Source organism: Homarus americanus, unplaced genomic scaffold, assembly GCF_018991925.1.
Source record: "Homarus americanus isolate GMGI-L3 unplaced genomic scaffold, GMGI_Hamer_2.0 scaffold25860, whole genome shotgun sequence".
In the NCBI taxonomy this organism is placed as follows: domain Eukaryota; kingdom Metazoa; phylum Arthropoda; class Malacostraca; order Decapoda; family Nephropidae; genus Homarus; species Homarus americanus.
In genome coordinates this window covers 303379-329545 of record NW_024724693.1, presented here as the reverse complement: position 1 = coordinate 329545, position 26167 = coordinate 303379, and the positions used below count along the sequence as shown (strand labels likewise).

The 26167-nt window shown below is 41.4% G+C and overlaps 1 protein-coding gene across 1 annotated transcript in view; it reads left to right on the top strand.

Moving 5' to 3' along the window:
• Nucleotides 1–26167, top strand: part of LOC121864523 (WD repeat-containing protein 35-like) — a 122646-nt gene that overhangs the window by 38395 nt on the left and 58084 nt on the right. The window contains exon 4 of the mRNA XM_042363594.1: nt 11154–11317. Coding sequence (XP_042219528.1) covers nt 11154–11317 — 164 coding nt within the window. The remainder of the gene's footprint in view (nt 1–11153; nt 11318–26167) is intronic.

Below are 26167 nucleotides of genomic sequence, written 5' to 3'. Positions count from 1 at the left end.
TGCAATATCAAATTCTGTGTGCACTCTAAGATTAAGAGAAAACTTACGACTCAGGCGTCCTGAAGTGAGAGAAAACGGACTCCTATGACGGGGCACTCAAATAAACATACACATAGCTGTATAATGCAGTGTTATGCAATATTAACCCCTGAATCGGTTAATTCGGACAATCGGCTAAAACGGACACCCTATTAGTCAGTTTTAACGAGGGGCAACTGTATACAGTGGGGTATGCTATAACGAACGGATCCTACTACGAATATTCCTATAACGAACGGTTTTACCTATAAAATTGAGAATGCTATAACGAACGAAACTCCTACAACGAACATTATTTAAATTTTTTTTTTTACTAATTTATTGTTTTTTTATTACAAATATTAATGATATTCTTTATTTCAGGGGTTTAGATGCATATTTATGCACTTTTTTACAATTTTTACAATTTTATATTATATTTTTCAGTGTTAAGTGGTTGTATTTGGGGGCCTGGAACGGATTAATCCTATAACGAACGAGTGCTATAACGAACAAGGTTCTAGAACCAATTAGATTCGTTATAGCATACCCCACTGTATATTCTTTCAGTGAAGATGAGCCCGGAAGGGCGAAAAACAACGTCATTCACTAAGTGACTTGAAAGCAGAGGATATTAGTCACTAACAATCTACTGTCTTCCTAGATAGAAGATGAGCCGTGGACGCCATGCTCGACCAGACCGTATAAAAAATTGTCCCAAACACAATATCTGAGAGACATAATCAGAATAAAAGTCACTCGATTTCCTCACCATGCTAAGATGTATAAATACCCAATATAAAATCCTCCTGGCACTTAGTATTTCAGCTTTTACAACACAAATTAGCATAGCCTTCTTTGTGCCTATTTACAGACAACTGATTCACCAGGCAAGAAGATGACGGTAGCAATGCGTGTGATGGAGGGTGCATGAGGGTGTTTTGAGAATTGCAATTAAATGCCAGGTAGCAACATGCCCTTCTAATATTACGTATTAAGTAATTATTAGATGTTTCAATTGCCTGTATGTTGGCCTGGCGAGTTATTGCTAGGCATTAACATACCGAGGAATAAAGCTAGACATCGCATTCTGGATTTAAAAAAAAAAATCTAAAAAGGAGGTGGAGAGGAAGGTTACATTGCAGAAAAGGCTCCACTAGCGTAGGTCCAGATAATAATTATAAACCTATTTGGAATTTTTCCTCAATAGGAAATATTTACCAGAAGGTAAAATTATAAGCTACATATCCCATGTCAGGATTCGCACTTTATTCTGATGAGGAAGAAGAAGATCCTGGTTCTGGAGATGTACCAAGTGGTGCATCTTTAAGAGATAGATGAAGATAGCTGTTTTGAAAGGTTTTTGAAGATTTTTAAAAGCCCACTTCTTTGACCTGACTGCGGCTTATATGTTGCAGGAAGGCCACAGACCCTGCATATTTCCTGGTGTCATGTGCCAAATATTTCTTGCCAGGGTCTGCTTGACACATCAACTGAGATAAATATTTTATCATTTGACTAGTAGACAATTTCTTACCATCCTGTGATGAGAATACATATGGGCCTCGATTAGGGAATTTGGTTAACCATTCTTGAAGGTTCTTAACTGGGCACAATAAATGAGGAACCCTTGTCTCATCCATTAGCTGTTTTATCCTGATAGGTTGAGCTTGAAAATTTCTCTTTCATTTTTTCTTAGAATCTCCATAGGAAAGAGGGTGACATGTTTCTCAGAAAATACCAATAATGATGGATAATTGGAAATTGAAATCAGCTCACTGATTCTCATACCTGTTGCTATTGCTAGAAAGAAGGATGCCTTCTGGTTCAGATCTATATTGTGGTTAGGCCCATAAGAAATTTAGTAACTTTATCTAGTAACCAAGGCCAAGGGGGTCTCTGAATGAAAAAGATGGTCTGAGCATTTGATAAATTTTGGGGTTCAAAGTTATGTTAAAACCCCATGCCAGAGGGTCAACCAATGCTGATTTATAAGATGCAATTGTAGAATCTTGAAGTCCTTTAACTCTGAACAGAAAATACAAAAATTCTAACACCACTGTCTCCGACAATATGTCTGGAGCAGTTAAATTAATGAATTATTGAAAAAGGCTTCAAGCTTTCTCATATTGCATGGATTTTTGGTGCGTATGACCTGTTATCATTTGGTTAACTATATTGGAATTACCCAACAATCTATTTAAACATCTTTTGAGAATCTCCAAGTGTGAAGTGCCAAGGATGTCTCGAACTGAGGGTGCAGTACCTGGTCTAGACATTCTTGTTGCAATCGTAGTGGATGCAGGCACCATTCCAACAGATCCAGACACCACGGATGTAGGATCCAATATGGTGCAATTAAGAGGACCTTTCTCTGGAAGGATCTGAATTTGTAAGCCACTTTGAATAACATTTTCACAGATGAAAACAGATAGATTGAATTCCTACGGTTCCAGTCTAGGAGCAGAGCATTTCTTAGAAGATTCGATCGTTCCAGAGAAGCATAAATTGGTTTCTTGTGATTCTTTTGTGAGGCAAAGAGATCTAATTGTGGAGTCCCAAACCTTCTTGCTAGACACTTGAACTTTGATGCCTTTAGGGACCATTCTGTTTCTGTCAACACTGGCCTGAGACGGGACAACGCATCTGCCCAATTGTTTTGTACTCCGGTATGCGAGTTGCCTTGAGTTATAGTTGTTGTGTTTCAGAAACCTTGAAAATTTTTTCTGATCATGTGAAAAGTGTCCAACATCTAGTTGAGCCTTAATGATTGAAACAAAACACTGCCACTCTGTTGTCCATGACAAACAGAATCGTCATGTTTTCGAAGTTTGGTTTGCCAACAAAAAGAATAGGACTACTGCTAATTCTTTGATGTTTATGTGTTGGTTCCGAAGAGAGTTGCTCCACTTCCCTTGGCAGAACTCTCCTTTTGACGAATGTTATCCCCATCCTATCTCGGATGTGCCCGTACAAACGACCAATTCTGTTTGAGGGGGAACCCAAGGTGATGATCCGATTAGATTGTCCAACCTTGTCCACCATGACAGATGATTCTTGATCTGAATTGGGAGAGAAGAAGCAATATTTCTGTTTCTGTGAAGTAACTTCCACCCCAGATGAGTTAGTTGCTTCTTCCTTAACGTGCCTCAGGGAACTACTATGGTGGCAAAATTCAGCAGACCCAATAGTTTTTCCCAATCGTGCCAAGAAACCTCTTGCTTTGCACAGAAGGCCTCAACTTGGGTTATCACATGTTACCTTTGCTTCTGGTAGACTGACTGACTGCTTATTGGTGTCCCAATGGAGACCTAACCAATCCACTTTCTGACATGGTAGGAGATTTGATTTGACCCAGTTTATCTTTAATCCAATGTTCTGAAGTACTACTAGCGTACGTTGGGTCGCCGTTTGACAGTCTTCTAAAGAGTTTCCCCACTATCAGCCAATCGTCTAGATAAGCAAAAGTTCTTATGCCGGATGTCCCAAAGATCTCCCTGGGGATGTTCACCAGTTTTGTAAATACTTTTGGCGCAATTGTCAGACTGAATGGCATCACTGTGAATTGATAACTTGCATCCCCCACTGAGAACACTAGAAACTTTCTGTACCTGGGCGCAATAGGCACATGATAATAGGCATCCTCGAGATCCACCTTTGAGATGCAAGCATTGGGTGGAAGTAGATGCCTCAGATGATAGTAAGTGAGCATCTTGAAACTTCTTTTGGTAATGAACTTGTTCAGTACGGACCGATCTAAAATCCACCTCAACTTGTCGCTGTCTTTCTTTGGGACTGGGAACAGGCGGAACATGAAACACTTCTCTGACTGCAACAGCTCTATCACACCTCTGTTTTCAGTTGAATTACAAATTCTGTGAGTAAGGGGGTTGGTTTCTGACCCCTTTTTTGGTAAAACTATCGGAGGGCGCCTCAACCAAGTCCATGTGAGGCCCCCCTCTGATTGTCTTGTAATCCCATATGGAAGAAAACCCACCTGTTTTTCCAGCCCCTGACCCAACTGTCTGGCTTCATTGGGAGGGAATGGTATATGATGTGGTGGAATAAGATCTCTTTCCACCTTTAAACAAACGGCCACCCTTACTACGTGTCAAAATGTTTCCTCCTCTAAAGTTTCCTCTAGGTTGATGACTGAACCTCGCAGCTGCTCCTGTTCCCCTGTTAGACCTTCCTCTATGAAATTTCCTAAAGATCTGAGAACTCCTGGGAACCGTAATATGAATAGTTTGCTCAACAGCTGATCTATACTTAACTAATGCTTGTTCCTGAAACAATGCAGGGGAAAGAGGGAAAGAACGAAGCAATAAATAAGCGCTACCACTCGAAGCATTAGTGGCTTGCTTCCTTAGTTGTGCTTTCAGTTTCAGGGCTTTCAAGAACATCTCCATGAATGAATTGTACAGTATAGTCTGGATTTACGCGGTGTTAGTTTACATGTTTGGTCATTTATGCGGCACCTTGCCAGAATGAAATGTTTTAATTACGCTGTAAATTTCATCATTTACGCGGGAAGTGGAGCGGGTAGGGTGCGCACTAGGTCGCCCAGTCATCAAAATATTACCGAGTTCTTCACCCGCCACCCACCACAGCCGACCCAAGTCAGTGATAGTGATGGTGATAGTGAGGATATGGACTTTGAGGGGTTTGACAAAGAGGCCCTGCAAGCCTCTGTGGTGGATAGTGATACAATTGATACAAGTGATACAGGTGAGGGCCAATAATCTGCCCTCTGCCTCGGAACCAACCCCCCATCCCCGTGTGCCCAGCCATCTTTTCTACTAACGTAAGTGTTAAAAAACCTAATATTATTGATATTTCTCTTAAATATTAATTGTGTGTGCATACCATCATAAAATTAAGATGTTATTTTTGCTACAACGTACGTGTTGTGTCTGAAAAAGTGTAGTTTGGGGGTCGGCCCAGTCTCTATTTCAATTAATCCCATATGGTCTGTTATTTCGTTTACGCGTATCTCGTTTTACGCGGACCTCCACGGGTTCAATTGACCGCGTAAATGCAGACTATGCTGTACTTAAAATATGGAATCCCTTGCATAGCAGCAGCAAAACATCTGTCTACTTATGAAATGTCCTCATAGTCCAGCACAAACTTAGTTAATGACTGACACATCATGATTGCAGACCAAATGTCCGCTGCCAACTTCCTAAATTTGACCTCTTCAAGCAACAGTGCAGAAACCTCTGGTTTCAAATTTATTTCATAACTTATGGCAGTATATTTTGGAGCCGACAAATACTGGGAAAGTTCATATAAAGAATTATTTTTGTCATTGCATTGGAACTTAAAAAAAACTGAACTTGTGAGCATTCCTATTTGGCGGAGTGAATGTTAAGTCTTTCTATACGTTACCCCAGACTTCATCAATTTTAGAGATTATTTTGGGGCAAATTTCAGGCCAAGAGGTTGTTGTATCACCTTCTAAAAACAAAGAATAAGGACCCACAGTTGCCTTGTCTTCCTCTTTCTTTGTAAGTGTTGGGAAATAAGGAAGTTTAGATACATTTTCTTAAAATACCTTGAATAAGGAATCCACAGACTCAGATGTGGTTGAAAATAAAGAAAACTTAGATCATACCAATGTTACCCAGGGCCTGTTTTGATCATCCTTACACTCAATGCTCTCAATCAGCTGCGTGGGAGTCGACAGCAGCCTGGTTTCACCCATAATAACCAACACTTTTGCCCTGGGTGTAAGAGGTTGCCAAGATGGGGACAGGATGAAGTCGGCCTCAACAGGTTCTCCCTGCTCCAGTGACTGAACACTATGATTAGAGCCAACTTCCTCATCCTGATCCTGGAATCCACTAAAATCGAGCTGACTTGGTATTGGCTCTTGCAACACTCCTACTCCCTCATCATCCTAGATATCCAATAACCTACTTTTCTTAGAAAAAGCAGGTTGGTCTAACTGGAGATTAAGTCTCATACCTATTACCCAAAAGGCTACCGGGTAAACCTTCTGCCAACTTGGGATCCTTCCATTGTTTACATATACAGATTTACTCTTTAAACCCTTATTCCATCTATTTTTAATTGGGCTCTTCAAAAAATCCTTCTTTTCTCCTGCAGCTTGATTAATTCTGAAAATTAAGTCTTAACAAACTGCACAAACCAATGGTGAGAACAGGTTGTCTGAAACACAACTGGCATGATCTATGCAAGCCAAATGAGGATCTGAATTAGTAATCCAAGTGGCCCTACATCCTTAATTATTACATGTAGTATGGTCCCCTTGGGTCATAGGTGAACCTATTACTGTACTACTGAATTCACATCCTCTAGTGACGGAGACTTCCTTGTATGCAGTGTGTGAGCTGAGTCGAGCAATCCAGTCCTTGTAGCTCCTCACTCAACACTAACTCCCCAGAGACAGGTCCGTGGTGTCCTCCATCATCTAGCAACCCAGACAACTGTCCTTCATCCTCCCCTTGCACATCACTCATCTAAAATAGGAGGAACACTATGAGTCATGTTGTATCATCATTATCATAATAATACAAGGGAGATTACATTTCTCCCAAACATAATTAGTATGACTCATTACTGTGATATTTCAGTATATCCAGTTAATATCTCCTAATATTCTTATGAGTCACCAGTGTGACAATCATGAACAACTAACTCACTATTTCATACACCTCTCCCTTCTCTTGTCTCAATTGTCCTTCAGCTCACTGAATTGTGTTTCTTGATCAAACTAACTTCAGTTGAGAACATTTATAGCCATAGAATATTTTGAATGATCATCCAGTTCTCTATTTCTTGCCAACCAGGTTGCACAGACATTGTTCACCATTACTCTAGCGAGATGTATTGGGCTGAGAAATCTCACCATTTGAGTGGTTTTCATTTAACCTATACTGATGATAAAAAGTTCATCCCAACATAATTCTAGATTGCAAGTAAGACCGGAAGGTCAGCGTCCGGAAGGATCGCTAAGACTAGCAGCCTCGCTAAAGTTTGCCGAGGAAGGGCTGAACCCACTACTGAGGACATGAATAAAATAGAGTTGTGAAGAGAAAACTTAACTCTGGCTGAATGCTAGAGTAATCATAAAACCCAGGGCAGAAGCCAGAAGAATTTCATGATGAACATGAGAAGAGGGAGAGGGATGGCCACATTCACCATGGTAACTTATCACAACACTTGCACGGTTATAGTTGGGGCTAAAATAAAAATAAATATACAGTGAACCCTCGCTCTACGCGGTCAATTGAACCCACGGAGGCCCGCGTAAAGCGAGAAACGCGTAAAGTGAATAACATAACATATGGGATTAATTGAAATAGAGACCGGGCCGACCCCCAAACTCCACTTTTTCAGACACAATAACTACGTTGTAGTAAAAATAACTTCTTAATTTTATGATGGTATGCACACACAATTAATAATTAAGAGAAATATCAATAATATTAGATTGTTTAACACTTACATTAGTAGAAAAGATGGCTGGGCACACGGGGATGGGGGGTTGGTTCCGAGGCAGAGGGCAGATTATTGGCCCTCACCTGTATCACTTGTATCACTATCCACCACAGAGGCTTGCAGGGCCTCTTTGTCAAACCCCTCAAAGTCCATATAAATCCATATCCTCACTATCACTATCACTATCACTGACTTGGGGTGGGTGGCGGGTGAAGAACTCGGTAATGTTTTGATGACTGGGCGATCTCGTGCGCACCCTGCTCGCGCCGCTCTCCGCGTAAAAGAGTACACGCACCACGTAAAGTGAGCATTCCGGCTCTGGCAGGGTACCGCGTAAACGTGGAAACGCGTAAAGCGGGGTAATACTGTATATACAGTTGTACCCTGCTTTACGTGGTTTCACTTTACGCGATTTCTCATATACGAGGTGCCTCGCCAGAACCGAACTTTCACTTTACGCGGTTCATCTACCCATATACGCGTGAAGTATAATTTTTTTTTTTATTTAGCTCATAAAATTCATACAAATTACCCGGCCAGAATATAATTTACATTGCTGGAATTCTTACAATTTGATGATCATTTTGAATATAAACATCATAGATTTTGCATTAGACATACAAATTTTAGATGTAATGTTTACTTTGAGTAAATATGTTATCTTTTGTGCAAAATATATGACATTTATATTCAAAATATTCCTGGTCTTACAAGGAATCCAGCAATGTCAATTATATAATCCTAACTTTAGTCTGAGGTATTATTTATTACTAAAAAGCTAAATATTCTGGTTTTCCCACACATTTATCTGGTAGGGAGGGTTGGTGGGGGGTGGGGGGGAGGGAGGGAGGGACCGACCGACTATCTGGCATGGTGTGAAGAATATTTTTTTTTTTATTAACTGAAGATATTTGTTTTAGCTCATAAAATTCATACAAATTACCCGGCCAGAATATAATTTACATTGCTGGAATTCTTACAATTTGATGATCATTTTGAATATAAACATCATAGATTTTGCATTAGACATACAAATTTTAGATGTAATGTTTACTCTGAGTAAATATGTTATCTTTTGTGCAAAATATATGACATTTATATTCAAAATGTTCCTGGTCTTACAAGGAATCCAGCAATGTCAATTATATTATCCTAACTTTAGTCTTAGGTATTATTTGTTACTAAAAGTTAAAATTAGTTTTTTCACCCAACATTTCTCTGGTAGGGAGGGAAGGTGGGGGGTGGGGGGGAGGGTTGGGACCGACCGACCATCTGGCGTGGTTGGAAGAGGGGGGGAAGCAAGTTGGGGTAATTTGATTGACAGATAGTGTCGTGAAGAATATTTTTTTTTTTTATTAACTGAAGATATTTGTTTTAGCTCATAAAATTCATACAAATTACTGGACCAGAATAATAATATTTACATTGCTGGAATTCTTACAATATGATGATCATTTTGAATATAAACATCATGGATTTTGCATTAGACTTACAAATTTTAGATCTAATGTAATAATTTGGTTTACACAAAGCAAGCATTTTATCTTTTGTGCAAAATATATGAAGTTTACATTCAAAATATTCCCTGACCTGCAAGGAATCCAGAAATGTCAATTATATTATCCTAACTTTAATCTGAGGTATTATTTATTACTAAACGTTAAAATCTAGTGTTTCACCCAATCATTTCTCAGAGAGGTAGGGGCCAGTGAGCTGGGAAGAGGGGGGGGTGATTTGAGTCTATTATTTGAATGGACATTAACCTGGCGACTGTATTTCTCGTAAATATTAATTGTGTGAGCATACCATCATAAAATTTAGATGTTATTTTTACTACAACATAGGTATTGTGTCGGAAAAAGTGGAGTTTGGGGGTCGGGCCAGTCTCTATTGGAATTAATCCCATATGTTCTGTTATTCCATTTACGCTGATTTCACTTAACGCGGTACCCTGTGGGTTCAATTGACCGCGTAAATCGGGGTACTACTGCATATAGTGATGACGAGCCCGGAAGAGCTAAAAACAAACGTCATTCACTAAATGACTTGAAAACAGAAAATCATCAGTCACTAGACTTTGACTGTCTTCCCAGATAGAAGACGAGCCGCGGTCGCCGTGATTGACCAGGCCGTATAAAAAACTACCCCAAACACAAAATCTGAATGACATAACCAAAACTAAAGTCACTCAATTTGCTCACCGTGCTAAGATGTATAGTTACCGAAGGTAAATTCCTCGTCCTACTTAATATTTCAGCAAACACAACACAAAATAGCGGAGCCCTCTTTGTGCATGTTTATAGTTGAGTCACCAGGCAAGAAGATGACAGCAGTGATGCGTGTGATGGAGGGTGTGGGAGGGGGTTTTGAGAATTGCAATTAAATGCCAGGTAGCGACACGTCCTCCTAATATTACCGGTATGTATTTTAGTAATTATTATATGTTTTAATTGCCTGTATGTTGGCCTGGCGAGTTAATGCAAGGCATATACATATGCAGGTACAAAGCTAGACTTCGCATTCTGGATTGAACAAAAAAATTTTTTTTTTTATGGGCTCATTTCACTGCCATGGAATTGTTTTACTAATTGTAATGGGGTCTCTCCTAGTGTAAATTTTTTTGAAAAATTGTATGGAACCATAAAAAATTTAAAATTCTTGAAATTTAAGCCACTTTTTTTCGAGTATAAGTTGAGAAAGTAGGAAAATGTTTAGTAAAATATTGATTTCCATTCACATTTTCCTTGTTTTATGGTGTTCATTGATATGTACTATATACCAAAATAAAGAACAAAGCATGGAGAATATCTTGGGATAAGGAAAAATAATATAACAGAAAACTCATGGAATAATTAAAGAGCCTAGCAGCGCACCTTCCTCTCGCTCTAATGGCCAGAGCGACACTGGCTTCATGCTGCGCTGCCATGCACACGATGACCAAGACCGCGTAAGGGAAGTTGATAAGGCCCACACAAAGAAGACCACGTCTGTCAAATGGCGTTCAAAGTTCAGTCAGTTTCACCGAATAGTTTTTGAGTTATTTGAAAATATAGCCCATCGTCGCGAGGCTGAGCCTAAGTTTTTTTGCCTTTTACGTTCGATGCCCCAATGGCGTCTTATGAGGCTGAGAGGATTAAACATGATTTTTCTTGGCCATTTTTAAATATTGCAACTAAATACTTTGTCGTGATTAGTGTGAATACAAAAGGAAACACACTATTCTACATGTTTATTTTCGATGGTTATTCATGTTTTTGTTTATTTCACTGTAACTCTTAGATTACCTTGTCCTGTGCTGGTATTAAGGAGAATCTTTTTAAACAGATGAATTTGGTTCCTCCCCAATTCATAAAGATGGGATTTTATTGTATGAGTAAACTGCCCTTGTACGAATAGAATTTTAGAAATACAAGATAAACTTTGCAAAGTGAGAAAACTTTATAATCCTCAATGTTGTTCCAGTTTTGCTTGTTTCTTTTTCTGGTTCTTTGCCCATATGCCAGGTGGCTTTTGTACTCCTCATACAAAGCCAACAGTACATGTGGAAAGGAAGGATAAGCCTTTTACTCGGAAAGAGGGATTTCAGGATTGTTCCTCCTTTTTGAAAAGAGATACATGAAATTGAAAAATAATTTGAAAAGAATCTTAATATACCAATTGTATTTCAGGCTACTAGTGACCCTGTATGCTGTATAACTGCAAGTGAACGGGTACTAATTATTGGAAGGGAATCTGGAAAACTTCAAAGATATACTCTTCCACATGTTGCTCTCATTGCACGTTACTCTCTCCCGTGCCGACCACATCGTTTGGCACTGAACTGTAATTCATCGTAAGTTGATTCATTTTATGCTTTCTTTCACAGAGTTAAATATTGAGTTAATATTAAGCATTTGATGGTGTCTGTTTATTACATGTAAAATTTATCCCTATTTTTTTATTGCAAAATACAGTACAGTAGTGGGAAATCTTGATATATAAAATTATTATTGTTAAATTATCTTAATTCATTAGAGTAGCTCCTTAAGAGTGTTGATTCTTCTGCAAATCTCTCCATTATCAACATGCTTTGTATTAACCCTTCTTTTATAAGTGATACTGTACAGTAGACCAAGAGTTTCATGGACTTACTCACCTAACTTATGGGCTGATACCTTAGGGTTCTCCATTTGGTATGCAGCTTCCCTCATGTCATTGGCTGAACGTTGCATGCAACTTTCACAAGACAACATTTCACGTTGAACCACAGAGCATGGTAGCAGATTTTCTTCCTTGACGACTATTGCCATGCATATCAGCCGCCTTCGAGGTGTTCACTCAGACCGCGATCTACAGCTCTATGGTGGTCGTGTGCGGTGTGTCACAGAGACCCGTTTCTGGGACATTATCTTCAACAACCAGCTTATGTGACAGCTACATATTTGTTACCTCAAAGAGTCTTGCCAGTGTGCTCCTAAGTTATTGAGAGTCTTGGGGCACACGTCATGGGGTGCTGACCACGGGACTCTGCTACACCTTCACCACATGCTAGTTCGACTCAAACTGGATTATGGGTGGGAGGTGTACTCCTCAGCCACTAAAGCTAGACTCAATACACTGAACTATTCATCATGCTGGGGTGTGCCTGGCAACTGGCTAAGGTAGTAGGTATTAGGGAGATACCAAACAAGGAGGCACTACCACCTGGGAAGATATTGGAAGCATAATGTATTGTCTAATGGTAGACCCTGCTTCCACATGGCATTGCAAAAATTGTGACCAAGTCCCAGGTTGCTCATCTGACTTTCTGCCTCATTTACACACATTTGCAGGGTCTCAATTGTTTCTCTTACTATTGACAACACAACATACATATATACAGTGAACCCTCACTTTACGCGGTCAATTGAACCCACGGCGGCCCGCATAAAGCGAGAAACGCGTAAAGTGAACAACATAACATATGGGATTAATTGAAATAGAGACCGGGCCGACCCCCAAACTCCACTTTTTCCCGGCACAATACGTACGTTTTAGTAAAAATAACATCTTAACTTTATGATGGTATTCACACACACATAATATAGACGGGAACAATCAATAAGGGAATAATATACTGTAGGTTAGGTTAGAAAAAAACAAGGTTAGGGTTAACACTTACGTTAGTAGAAGAGATGGGTCGGCGTACGGGAATGGAGGCTGGTTCTGAGGCAGAGGATAGGTTACTGGCCCTTAGGTAAGTCTTCATCAATGTCATCCACACTTACTAGTGCCTGCCTGACAAATCCCTCAAAGTCATCATCACTGTCTCTGTCTCTGTCACTATCACTGGCTTGGGCTGGCTGTGGTGGGTTGCGGGCGAAGAACTCGGTAATGCTTTGCTGACGGCTGGTGTTGATGTTGTCGTGATACACCTTGATGTAAGGCTCCATAGTCTGAAACAGCTGGGTAGTGATGATTTCATACCGGTTATCGTCAGGGTCGTCGGAAAGGAGGAGCTTGAGTTTCTCAACACACTCGATGGCACCCCTTACATTACTATGCGATAACTTGCGTTCTTCTTGGGATGATGCACCACCTGCCTCTTCACTGATGTCATCATCATCTAGCATCTTGTTGGCAGTCACATCAGGATCCCTTATCACCTCCAGGATGTCGTCGTTGGTGGTCTCGGAGAAGCCTGCAGCTGTAACACTCTGCGCAGCTTCTCTGGCAAGGTCCACTGCTACTGCAACAGTCTGAACCTCACCAGTCACAGATTTACTCTGCCTCCCACCTGGAATACCTTGCAACTCATGTCTCCATGCGTGACGAACAGTTGCTACAGACAGCTGATCCCATGCCTCCACCAAGAAGTCCACAGCTTTCTTGACGTTGAATGTTCTCCAAAATTGTTTCACAAGTACTTCTTGCTCTGCCAACTGTTGTTCCTCGTTGTCTTCGCTCTTGCTATCGGTGTCACCCAGGTTACGCAACTCGTCCTTGGTGTTGGTGTAGTCGTTCAGGAGCTTAAATTTCTTTGCAGAGAATGCAGCTTTCACATTACAGATCACTTCTTGGTCCATGGGCTGTATTAATGACGTAGTGTTGGGAGGAAGGAAGACCACTTTTACGTTGGGGTGGCGATCTAACAGTAGGGGCGAGTGTCCTGGTGCGTTGTCCAGCAGCAACAAAATCTTGAATGGAACATTGTGTTGCTCACAGAATTTCTTAACGTCAGGAACGAAACAGTCATCAAACCAGGAGAGGGACAGAGTAGAGAACATCCACGCCTTACGTGCGGTCAGCCAGTGGACATTTAGCTTGGTCATGTCCATGCTCTTGTAGGCATGCGGCTTGCGTGCTGTGTGGATCACCGATAACTTGAGCTTACAGGTACTGGAGGCATTGGTGGAAAACAGGACGGTGATGCGCTCCTTCTGCATCTTCCGGCCCCGAATCTTGCTGGCATTCTTCACAAAGAAAGTCTTGGAAGGTAGCTTTTTCCATAAAAGACCAGATTCGTCCATGTTAAACACCTGGTCGTCGGTGTACTGTCCTTCCTCCATAATGTCACGTATAAACGGAGGAAATTCCCTTGCCGCAACACGGTCAGCACTAGCTTCTTCACCACCAATGTTAATGTTGGTGATCTTTTTCGTCTTCTTAAATCTCTGCAACCACCCAGAGGAAGCATTAAAGGGTTTGGGCTCTGCAATTCCCATCTTACGTGACACTGCAGCATAGAGTTCACGTGTGTACTCCTTAACTGAGCGCGTGTCCACCGCCATGTTCCATCGCGCCTGACGAATCAAGTAGCTCACAAGTAATTTCTCCTTCTTGAGAAGCACCTGGTTGTGGCAATACTTGATCATCGAAGCACCTGTAGACTTTGTGATGTTCATGTGCTCCTTTATCTTGGGTGCATCCTTCTTGATTGTCCTGATCGTAGACTCGTTAACACCATGCTGGCGCGCGAGATCAACCTGTCTTGTTCCTTTCTCCAACTCTTGGATGATCTTGTATTTAATTTCGTAGCTTAAGGAACGTCGTATCTTCTTTGACTTAGGGCGGCTGGGTCCAGGTAATGCAAGGTTTCTTTGTGGTGGTGGTGGTGGTCCGGTGGTCCGGTGGAAGCCATTCTTATGGAACAATGGATACCGATATACACGGTGTAGCCGGGAGGGGTGTAACTGACGCGGGTAGGTCAAGGGGCTTGAATGCTCCCGCGGCGGGGCACGTCATAGTACATTAAACCAATCACAGCTAGCGGGGGAGGGAGGTAAGGATGCTTGGCCCAATCACAGTCCGATACGTCATATGACGTCACCGATAACGCAACAAAGACATACACTGCGCAACCTACTCGCGCCGCTTACCCAAAATGGCGGGATGGCGGGAGGTTTGGATCCAAAAATGGCGCGGCGCGAGAGGACCGACAGCCGCTCTCTGCATAAAAGGGTACACACACCGCGTAAAGTGAGCATTCCGTGTTCGGCAGGGTACCGCATAAACGTGGAAATGCGTAAAGTGAAACCGCGTAAAGCGGTGGTTTACTGTATTGTTTCTCACTTTTGATCTTTTTTCATTTTGTATTTCTCTATGGTTCTTTATTATTGTTATTATTGTTATTATTATATTATTATTTTTATTATTATTATTATTATTATTATTATTATTATTATTATTATTATTATTATTATTATTATTATTATTACAGTGGTCCCTTGGTTAACGAACACAATTCGTTCCAGAAGGTCGTTCGTTAACCGAAAATTTCGTTAACCGTAACCATTGTTTCAATTGGATTTAGGTAATCGGTTCCAGCTCACCGAAAATTACATACAAACTAAAAATAAATGCAGTAAAGTGCACTTACTTTGAGGTGTGCATGTAGAAGGCTCCTGGTTGATGATGATAATGATGGGAATTAGAATGGTGGTGGAGGAGAAGGGAGAAGAGAAGGCATTGGGGTGGAAGAGAAGTCACCCCATGCTTCATGCCATCATTTCACCCATAAAATTTTAAGTTCACTAGGTGTAATTCAAGATAATTCTCTTTAAATCAACACTGCACTGCGCTATACAGTTGGTCCTCATATTACGCGGTTAATGTAACCCAGAGGGTCCCGCGGAAAGTGAGGAACGCGTAAAGTGAACAACATAACATATGGGATTAATTGAAATGGAGTCCAGGCCGATCCCCAAACTCCACTTTTTGACGACAAATAACTATGTTGCAGTAAAAATTTTATCCTAACTTTATGATGGTATGAAAAAACAAGTAATATAGAAGAGGTTAGGTTAGGAAAGATAAAGGTTAACATAGGAAAAATGAAGGTTACCTTAGAGAAACTAAAAGTTAGGTGGAACACTTACGGTAGTAGAAGAGATGGGTCGGCATACGGGGATGGAGGCTGGTTCCGAGGCAGAGGGCAGATTACTGGCCCTCAGGTGAATCACCATTACTAGGTGAATCATCATCACTGTCACAGTTGTCAGGGCTTCCCTGACAAATCCCTCAAAGTCAACTTCACTGTCACTATCACTGGCTTGGGCTGGCTGTGGTGGGTTGCGGGTGAAGAAATCTGTTATGCTTTGCTGACGGCTGGCGTTGATGTTGTCGTGATACACCTTGATGTACGGCTCCATAGCCTGCACCAGCCGGTTATGGAAGACTTCATAGCGGTCATCGTCATTGTCGCGGGAAAGGAAGGACTTCATCTTCTCTGCACACTCCATGGCACCCTTAATATCACTATGACTTAAATTGTGTTCTTCGGAGACTGCCGCACCTTCTTCCTCCTCTTCACTGGCGTGTTCTTCTTCCAACATCTCGTCGGCAGTCACTTCAGGATTTCTGATCACCTCCAGGATGTCGTCGTCGGTAGTCTCGGAGAAGCCTGGAACTGTAACAGTCTGCGCAGCTTCTCTGGCAAGGTCCACTGCTACTGCAACAGTCTGAACCTCACCAGTCACAGATTGACTCCTCCTCTCACCTGGTATTCCATGCAACACATGTCTCCATGCGTGACGAATTGTAGCAATAGACAGCTGATCCCATGACTCCACCAAGATGTCCACAGCTTTCTTGATGTTAAATACTCTCCAGAATTGTTTGAAGAGTATTTTTTGCTGTTCTAACCGTTGTTCCTCATCTTCGTCGCTCTTGCTATCGGTGGTGGTGTCACTTAGGTCACGCAACTCTTCCCTGGTGTTGGTGTAGTCGTTCAGGAGCTGGAATTTTGTTGTTGAGAATGCAGCTTTCACATTGCAAATCAACTCCTGGTCCATGGGCTGGATTAAAGACGTAGTGTTGGGAGGAAGGAAGACCACTTTTACGTTGGGGTGACGATCTAACAGTAGGGGCGAGTGTCCTGGTGCGTTGTCCAGCAGCAACTAAATATGAAATGGGACATTTTGTTGCTCACAGAATTTCTTTACATCGGGAACAAAACAGTCATCAAACCAGGAGAGGGATAGTGTAGAGAACATCCATGCCTTAAGTGCTGTCAGCCAGTGGACATTTAGCTTGGTCATGTCCATGCTCTTGTAGGCGTGTGGCTTGCGGGCTGTGTGGATCACCGATAACTTGAGCTTACAGGTACCGGAGGCATTGGTGGTAAACAGGACAGTGATGCGTTCCTTCTGCATTTTCCGGCCCCGAATCCTGCTGGCATTCTTCACAATGTAGGACTTGGAAGGTAGTTTTCTCCAGAAAAGACCAGATTCGTCCATGTTAAACACCTGGTCGTCACTGTACTGTCCTTCCTCCATAATCTCACGTAAAAACGGAGGAAATTCCCGAGCCGCAGCACGATCAGCACTCGCTTCTTCACCACCAATGTTTATATTGGTGATCTTGTTCCGGATCTTAAACCTCTGTAACCACCCAGAGGAAGCATTAAAGGGTTTGGCCTCTGTAATTCCCATCTTTCGTGCCACTGCCATGTACAGTTCACGTGCGTAGTCCTTCACAGAGCGCGTGTCGACCGCCATGTTCCGTCGCGCCTGACGCACCAAGTACCTCACAAGTAATTTTTCTGTCTTGAGAAGCACCTGGTTGTGAAAATACTTGATCATAGAAGCACCTGTAGACTTTGTGATCTTCATGTGCTCCTTTATCTTGGCTGAATCCTTCTTTATAGTCCGGATCGTAGATTCGTTCACGCCATGCTGGCGCGCCAAATCAACCTGCCTTGTTCCTTTCTCCAACTCTTGGATGATGGTATACTTCACCTCGTAGCTTAAGGAACGTCGTGTCTTCTTTGGTTTAGTGCCGCTGGGTCCAGGTAAGGAAAGGTTTTTCTCTGGGGGTGGTGGTCCGGCGGAAGCCATTTTACGGAACAATGGATGCGCGTTTACACGGAGTGGCCTTGAGGGATGAAACTGCCGCGGCTAGGTCAAGCGTCGTCTTTCCTCCCTCCCTCCCTCCCTCCCTCCCCCTGGGTGGACACGTCATAATACTTTAAGCCAATTACAGCTAGCAGCAGAGGAGGGTAGGGATGCCTGGCCAATCACAGGTCTGATACGTCATATGACGTCAGTGATAACGCAACAAAGACACACTGCGCAACCTTACCGCGCCGCTTGCCCAAGCGGAGGGAGGAGGAGGGAGAGGCAGGCAGGCGGGCAGGCGGGGGGGCGGGTGGCGCGAGGGGAAAATCTAAAAATAGCGTCGCGCCGGACACTCTCCGCGTAATGGCGTTCGCGACCGCGGATTGTAAGAATGTTAGGTTCTGGCAAGGCACCGCGTTAACGGTGAAACGCGGAATGCGGGACCGCGTAATATGAGGACCAACTGTATATTATTAATATGTAAAATATATTTCAAAATGACCAATAATTTGACTGGAAACACAGAAAAAAGCATTTATGTTGAAGAGTCTCAAACAAGATGTTCCTTCCTCTGAACCAGTAAACAAACTGACACCAAGCTTGGTGTGTTGAGTGGCTGTTTGGGGTGCAAAAAACTAGTTTCCTGTACTTGAATTATGTTCAATAATTGTTAAAATGACAAAAAGATTTTATATAAAACTATTAATATTATTGAATAGTACAACCTTCTTGATATTTACTAAAATGGTAAGGAATTTAAGCCCTAAAACCGGTTACTGTATTGGCGGACTAATACTACAGCTGGTGAGCAGGCAAATGCAGGTGAAAACATGTTGGGAAAAATTCGTAAGGAATTCGTTAACCGAAGTGAAGAATCTAATGGAAGGCAATTCATTAACCGAGGCTCTCGTTAACCGAGGGATTACTGTATATATAACCTCATCCCATGCTGCACTAATGTTCTTTATACATTTCAAAATGTTGTAGTCCTTCCAAAACTCTCTGAGCGTTTTCTTACCTTCAGTAGCAGCAACAGCTTGAGTGAAGTTCGTACGTAAATAATTCGCGTTAAAAGCAGCAATAGCACGTTGATCCATGGGTTGGATGATAGAGGTAGTGTTAGGTGGAATGTAGACTACCTTAACATCAGGGTGCATGTCGTCCAGGTGTGGTGGGTGTCCCGGAGCATTATCCAAAATTAACAAAATCTTGAATGGAATCCCTTGTTGCAGACAATACTTCTTGGCTCGTGGAATGAAACGAGTCATAAGCCAATCATTAAACACTACGAGGGTCATCTATGCTATCTTGTTACTGCGATAAAACACTGGCAGTGTGTGCTTGCTAACATGTTTAAAAGCCCTTGGGTTCTCTGAATGATATATCATGAAGGGCTTTATCTTGAAACCAGCTACATTCCCTCCCAACACAAGTGTGATTCGGTCCTTGAATGCCTTGAATCCCGGCATTGTTTTCGCCTCTTTGTGGATGTATGTCCGTTTTTGCATGCGAATCCATAATAAGCCAGTTTCATCCACATTAAATATTTGCTCAGGCAAATAATTTCCCTCCACGATGACACGACCTAGCTCCTCCTTAAAAGCTTCGGCAGCACCAACATCAGCACTTGCTGCCTCTCCACTCGCCTTTACACGATGCAAACTGTAGCAGTTCTTAAATCCTTGGAACCACCAATGACTTGCTGTGAAGGTTTGGTCGCTCACATCTCCTGCCTACTCTTTCAGGCTTTCGAAAAGGCTTCTTGCCTTAGCCTGTAGGGTTAGAAGGCTTAAAGGTACACGCTTTTGTATCTGATCTTCCATCCATATCACAACTAATTTTTCCATCTCATGAATAGGACCTTGTCTTTTCTTCATTATTATAGTTCCCTTTATAGGTGTTGATCCTTTCACTACCTCAAGAATACGTTTCTTGTCCTTCAAAATAGTAGATATTCTCGAGTGCGAGAAGCCTAGGTCGTGTGAAATGGTTGCTACTGTTTTTCCATTTTCATACTGCATTATTATCTTTATTTTCGTCTCAAAAGTAATTGACTGCCTCCTTTTCTTCTGAGCACCACCAGCACTCTCACTTCTACGCTTGCCAGTCATTTTAAAGTGAATTAGATAGGAAAATAATGTCAGTACACAGCGAGATCACTATCGATAACAACAAGTAAACACCAACTAAGCGCTCCACGGTGTGGGTGCTGTAGCCACGAGGCGGCGCGACCCATCCCACGCGACGCTCACCTACGGGACAGAAACGTTTCGGTCTAGAAAATTCACGCGTCATTTAAAAAAATTTTGGTACCGACTGCGGCTGTCGTATGTGCGGGTGGTCGTACCTAATGAGGCAGGCCGTAAGTGTGGGTGGTCGTCAGTCGAGTATGTTGTAAGTTGAGGAGTAGCTGTGTGTATATATGTATATATATATATATATATATATATATATATATATATATGCAGTGGTCCCTCGGTTAACGAGCACAATCCGTTCCAGCAGGTTGCTCGTTAACCAAAAATCTCGTTAACCGAAACCATTGTTTCAATGGGTTTTTGGGTAATTGGTTCCAGCTCACCGAAAATTGCCTAAATTCAACAAAAATTTTGGAAATGGACACTTACCTTGAGGTGTGTATGTAGAAGGCTCCTGGATGATGATGCTGATGTGAATTTGAAGTGGGAGGTGGAGAAGGGAGAAGAGAAGGAAGTGGAGGTGGAGGAGAAGCATTTTACTGCTTCTTGGAAGGCGAGTCACCTTCCATGAAAATGTCAGGAACCTCTGACTGACATTCTCCACCATGAACATCCTCTCTCCTTCTTGAAGTGGAAGGCAGAGGGATAGCATCTTGTTCCCTCTGCCTTTTACTGAAGAAATTGTCAATTGTGGTCTGTGGGGCATCTCTCTTCCTCACCATTAACTTATGTTTAAAGAAGGAGACCACTGAGTCCTCAACATGACACAAAGTTAGTTCAGGTTTTTCCACATCTGGGTGCTTTGAAGCCAGTTCCCTGAACTTCTCCCAGTGGTAAATCACATCTTTCAACTCTTTAGCTGACATATGGTCATCACTTTCAATTTCCTCCTCACCACTGTCAGCCTCTAACATCTCATCCAGTTGCTTCAAGTCATCAGGAGTAAGTTCCTCCTCATGAGACATCACAAGCTCTTCGACATCATCCTCCTCCACTTCAAGGCCCAATGACTGACCAATGGACACAATCTCCTGGTCCAACTCTGTGTCATCCTGAAATCCCTTAAAATCATGGACTACTGATGGCCACAGTGCTTTCCATGAAATTTAAGAAGGAGGTCTAACGGGAACAGGACCAGCTGCTAGGTTAAGTTATCAACCTGGAGAAACTTTAGAGGGGATAACAATTCAAGACATAGAAGGGGTGGCAGTTTGTTCAGAAGTGGAAGGAGACCTTATTCCAACACATCAGTGTCCACTCCCTTCCAATGAAGCCAGACAGCTGGGTCGTCTAGGGGGTTGGGAAAACAGGTGGACTTCTTCCATATGGGCTTACAAGACAATCAAAGGGGGCCTCAAATGGACTTGGTTGAGGCTCCCTCTGCTAGTGTTATCAAAAAGGGGTCTGAAACCAACTCCCTTACTCACAGAATTTGTAATTCAACTGTTAAACAGAGGTGTGATAGAATTGTTGCAGCCAGAGAAGTGTTTCCTGTCTCGCCTGTTCCCAGTCCCCAAGAAAGGCTGTGAAAAATTGAGGTGGATTTTATATCTTTTCTTCTTGAACGAGTTCATTAAAAAAAAATACAATAAAAAAAAGCCGTTTTTTCTAAAAAACAGTTTTTTTGAAATGATCCAGAATGTGACGCTTAGCTTTTAGCCTAGGTATGTTAATGCCTAGCAATAACTCACCAGCCAACATACAGGCAATTAAAACATCTAATAATTACTTAATATGTAATATTTAGAGGACACGCCGCTACCTGGCATTTAATTGCAATTGTCGAAACCCCCTCCTTCACCCCCCATCGCACGCACTGCCACCTTCATCTCTTGCCTTAGAGCAAGCAGTAAATAAAAGTTAACTCTTGAGGGGTGGAAATGGGTGGGTTATCAGCGTCGCATTCTGGATCATATCACAAACATTGGTTTTTAGAAATAAACGGCTTTTTGTTCAATCTCAGAGTGTGACGCTTAGCTTTGAATACCCGAGCAGGAGGTGGAGAGGGAGGTGACTTGCATACAAGGCTCCGCTAACTTAGGTCCAGATTATGATTATAAACCGTTTGGAATATTTTCAAATACAGTATTAGGAACATTTACCGGAAGGTAAAATGTTAATTTACATATCTCAATTAGGATACTCACTTTATTATGGTAATGAAGAAGATCTCTTAAAGCCCATTTCCTTGATCTAACTGAGACTCATATGCCGCAGAAAGGCCACAGACCCTGCGTATTTCCTAGTGTTATGTGCCAAAAATTTCTTGCCAGAGTTTGCTTGATTCACTAATTGAGATAAAGATTTTGTCATTTGACTAAAAGACAATTTCTTACCATCCCTGGATGAAAAACATAGGGGCCTCGATTAGGGAATGTGGATAACTATCCTTGAAGATTTTAAACTGGGCACAATATATGAGGAACCCTTGTCTCATCCATTAGGCATTTTATCCTAATAGGTTGAGCTTGGAAATCTTCCCTTTCATTTTTTTTTAGGATCTTCGTAGGAAAAAGAGTAACATTCTACCTAGAAAATACCAATAATGATGGATTATTGGAAATTGAAATCAGTTCACTTATTCACATACCTGTTGCTAATGCTAGAAGGAAGGCTGCCTTCTGTAGTAATTTACCCCTGTTCAGATTTATATTGTAATTAGGCCCCATAAGAAATTTAATTACTTTTTACAGAGACCAAGGTGGGATTCTCTTAGGCCGAGGGGGTCTCTGAATGAAAAAGGACGATCTTAGCATTTGATAAATCCTTGGGTTCAAAGTAACACAACTGTTTCGGACAATGATTCTGGAGTTGTTAACTTGATAAATTGTTGAAAAAGATTCCAAGCTTTCTCATTTTGCATAGAAGTTTTAGGTTTATGACATGCTAATACTTTGTTAGCTATATCGGGATTACCCAACAACCTATTTAAACTCCTTTTGAGTAACTCCAAGCGTGAAGTGTCAAGGATATCTCAAACTGAGAAAGTAGTTCCTGTTAAAGACATCCTTGTTGCAATTGTAGCGGATTCTGGCACCAGTCCAACAGATCCAGGCACCAAGGTTGTATGATCCAATATAGTGCCATTATGAGGACCTTGCCTTGGAAGGATCTGAGTTTGTGAACCACTTTGGGCAATATTTTAACAGGTGGGAACAGCTAGATTGAATTCCAAAGGTTCCAATCTAAGAATAGTGCATTTCCTAAAAGATTCTACCTCTACAGAGATGCATCAAGTTGCATCTTGCGATTTTTAGGGACTCTTGAACTTTGATACCCTTAGGGACCATTCTGCTTCTGTCGATACTGGCCGGAGACGGGACAGTGCATCTGCCCAATTGTTTTGTACTCCCAGTATATAAGTTGCTTTGAGGTAAAGTGTTTGTGTTACACAAACACTGAAGATTTTTTCTGACAGTTGTAGAATGGGCGAAGACCTGGGTGAGCCTTGATGATTGAAAGAAAACACTGCCTTTTTATTTATTTTTATAGCAAAAAGGATCGTTATATTCTGTAAATTTGAGTTTGCCAACAAAAGAATAGGACCACTGCTAATTCTTTTACATTTATGTGTTTGTCCCAAAGGAAGTTGCTCCACTTCCCTTGACTAAATTCCCCTATTGAGGAATGGTATCCCCACCCTATTTCGGACGCATCCATACAAACAACCAGACCTTTTTGAGTCGGAATCCAGGGAGAGGAACCGATTAGATTGTCCAATTTTATCCACCATAACAGATAATTCTTTATGTAAATAGGGAGAGAAGAAGCATTATTTCTGCTTCTGTGGAGCAAGTTCGAGCCCAGATGAGATAGTTGCTTTTTCCTTAACTTTCCCAATGGAACCACTATTGTGGCAAAATTCAGCAGACCCAGAAGTGCCAAGAAACCTCTTGCTTTACACAAAAGGCTTCTACTTTGTTTATCAAATCTGTTACTTTTGTTTCTGGTAAACTGACTGACTGCTGATTTATATCCCACTGGAGACCTAACCAATCCAACTTTTGACATGGTATTAAATTTCATTTGACCTGGTTTATCTTTAAACCAAGGTTTTGAAATAGTACTTGTGTACGTTGGGTCGCCCTTTGACAATCTTTGAAAGAGTTTCCCATTATCAGCCAATCGTCTAGATAAGCAAAGGTTCCTATGCCCTCCTTTGCAAGGATCTTTCTGGGAATATTCGCCAGTTTTGTAAAGACTTTTGGCGCAGTCGTCAGGGCGAATGGCATCACTGTGAATTGATAACTTACATCCCTCACTTTGAACACTAGAAACTTTCAGTACCTGGGAGCAACAGGAACGTGATAATAGGCATCTTCGAGATCCACTTTGAGATCCAAGCATTGGGCGGAAGTAGATGTCTCAGATGAACATAAGTGAGTATTCTGAAACTTTTTTTTTTAATTTGTTCAGGACTGAAAGATCCAAAATCCATCTTAATTTCTCGTTGCCTTTCTAGGGGACTGGGTCTAGGCGAGACATGAGACATATATCTGACTGTAACAGTTCTATGATACCTCTGTTTAATAGTTGAATTACAAATTCTGTAAGTAAGGGGTTGTTGTTGTTGTTGTTGTTGTTGTTGTTGTTGTTGTTGTTGTTGTTAAACGTTAGGGGAGGGAGCCTCAACCAAGTCCATGGGAGGCCCCCTTTTATTGTCTTGTAAGCTTATATGGAAGTAGTCCATCTTTTTTCCCAACCCCCTAGACGACCCAGCTGTCTGGCTTCATTGGAAGGGACTGGATGCTGATGTGGTGAAATAAGGTCTCCTTCCGCTTCTGAACAAACGGTCACCCCATTACATCTTTGATTATTTCCTCCTCCCAAGTTTTCTCTAGGTTGATAACTGAACTGAGCAGCTGGTCCTGTTCCCCTGTAAAGCCTTCCTCTTTCAGATTTCCAAAAGGTCTGAGGACTCCCGGGAACACTAATATTAATAGCTTGCTCAACAGCAGATCTATATTTAACCAATGATTGTTCATCAAACAAGGCAGGAGAAAGAGGGGAGGAACGTAGCAATAAATAAGCACTACCACTTGAAGCATTATTTATGGCTTACTCCCTTAGCTGGACTTAGTGTTAGGGCTTTCAACAACATATCAAAAATGAGTTGTACAGGGAATATAGGATCCCTTGTAAAGCAGCAGTGAAACATTTGTCCAGTTCGGAATTTTCTTCATAGTCCAGCACAAACTTAGTTAAAACTGACACATCATAATTGTGGGAATTAATGTTTAGTCTTTCAATACATTAGCCAGACTTCGTCTATTTCAGAGATCATCTTTGGGCAAATATCAGGCCAAGAAAGTGTAGTACAGGTTGTACCTCTCTAGTCTGGCATTCTGTGGTCCGGAAACTCCCGTGGTCCGGAACGATTTTAGTTTGTCCAATAGGTAGATAGGCAGTTTTTTTTTTTTTTTTTTTTTTTTTTTTTTTTTTTTTTTTTTTTTTTTTTTTTTTTTACTTATCTGAATTATTATTATTATTACAGGAGTATTAAATTTTTGCCCCTCAGGCCCCAATGTGGGTCAGTGACCTATGCCCGGGTGGGCTAATCCCCTTAAAAAAAAAAGCCGCGGGAAATTAAGGTTTGTTTACATCCGGCAGTTCGGCTGCTCTCTCTCTCTCTCTCTGCTTGTCTATACAGAGTACAACATTTAACCCTTCAATATATATGAGCAGTAAATAAGTGTTGCTTTCATATTCTTATGTAGAGTAATGACGATATATTTTCACATGTGCACACTTACATACGAGCAGTCTCACTTTTTTTTTTACCATTAATGGTTAGCTACTTATATTGTTCCATTTATTAACATTAAATAACATTACAGGTACTTCAAGCAACCATATTCATTTTTTACATTAATTTTACTACAGCTAAACTCAGGGTCTTATTTTCTTCAGTTTTATATGTAGAACCAATCAGCACTGGTTTCGTAAGCTTTAACATAAACAATGCCGGCAGCCGTCTCGTCTCCTCTAATATTCCACGTATTATTAATAAATTGTATTGTTAATTTTGCACACACGTACATTAATTCAATAAAAACAAATTCAGAAACATTAATTAAAATATATATGAACAGTAAATAAGTGTTGCTTTCATATTCTTATGTAAAGTAATGATGATATGTTTTCACGTGTGCGCATGCGCACTTACATATGCGATCTCTCTTTTTCCTT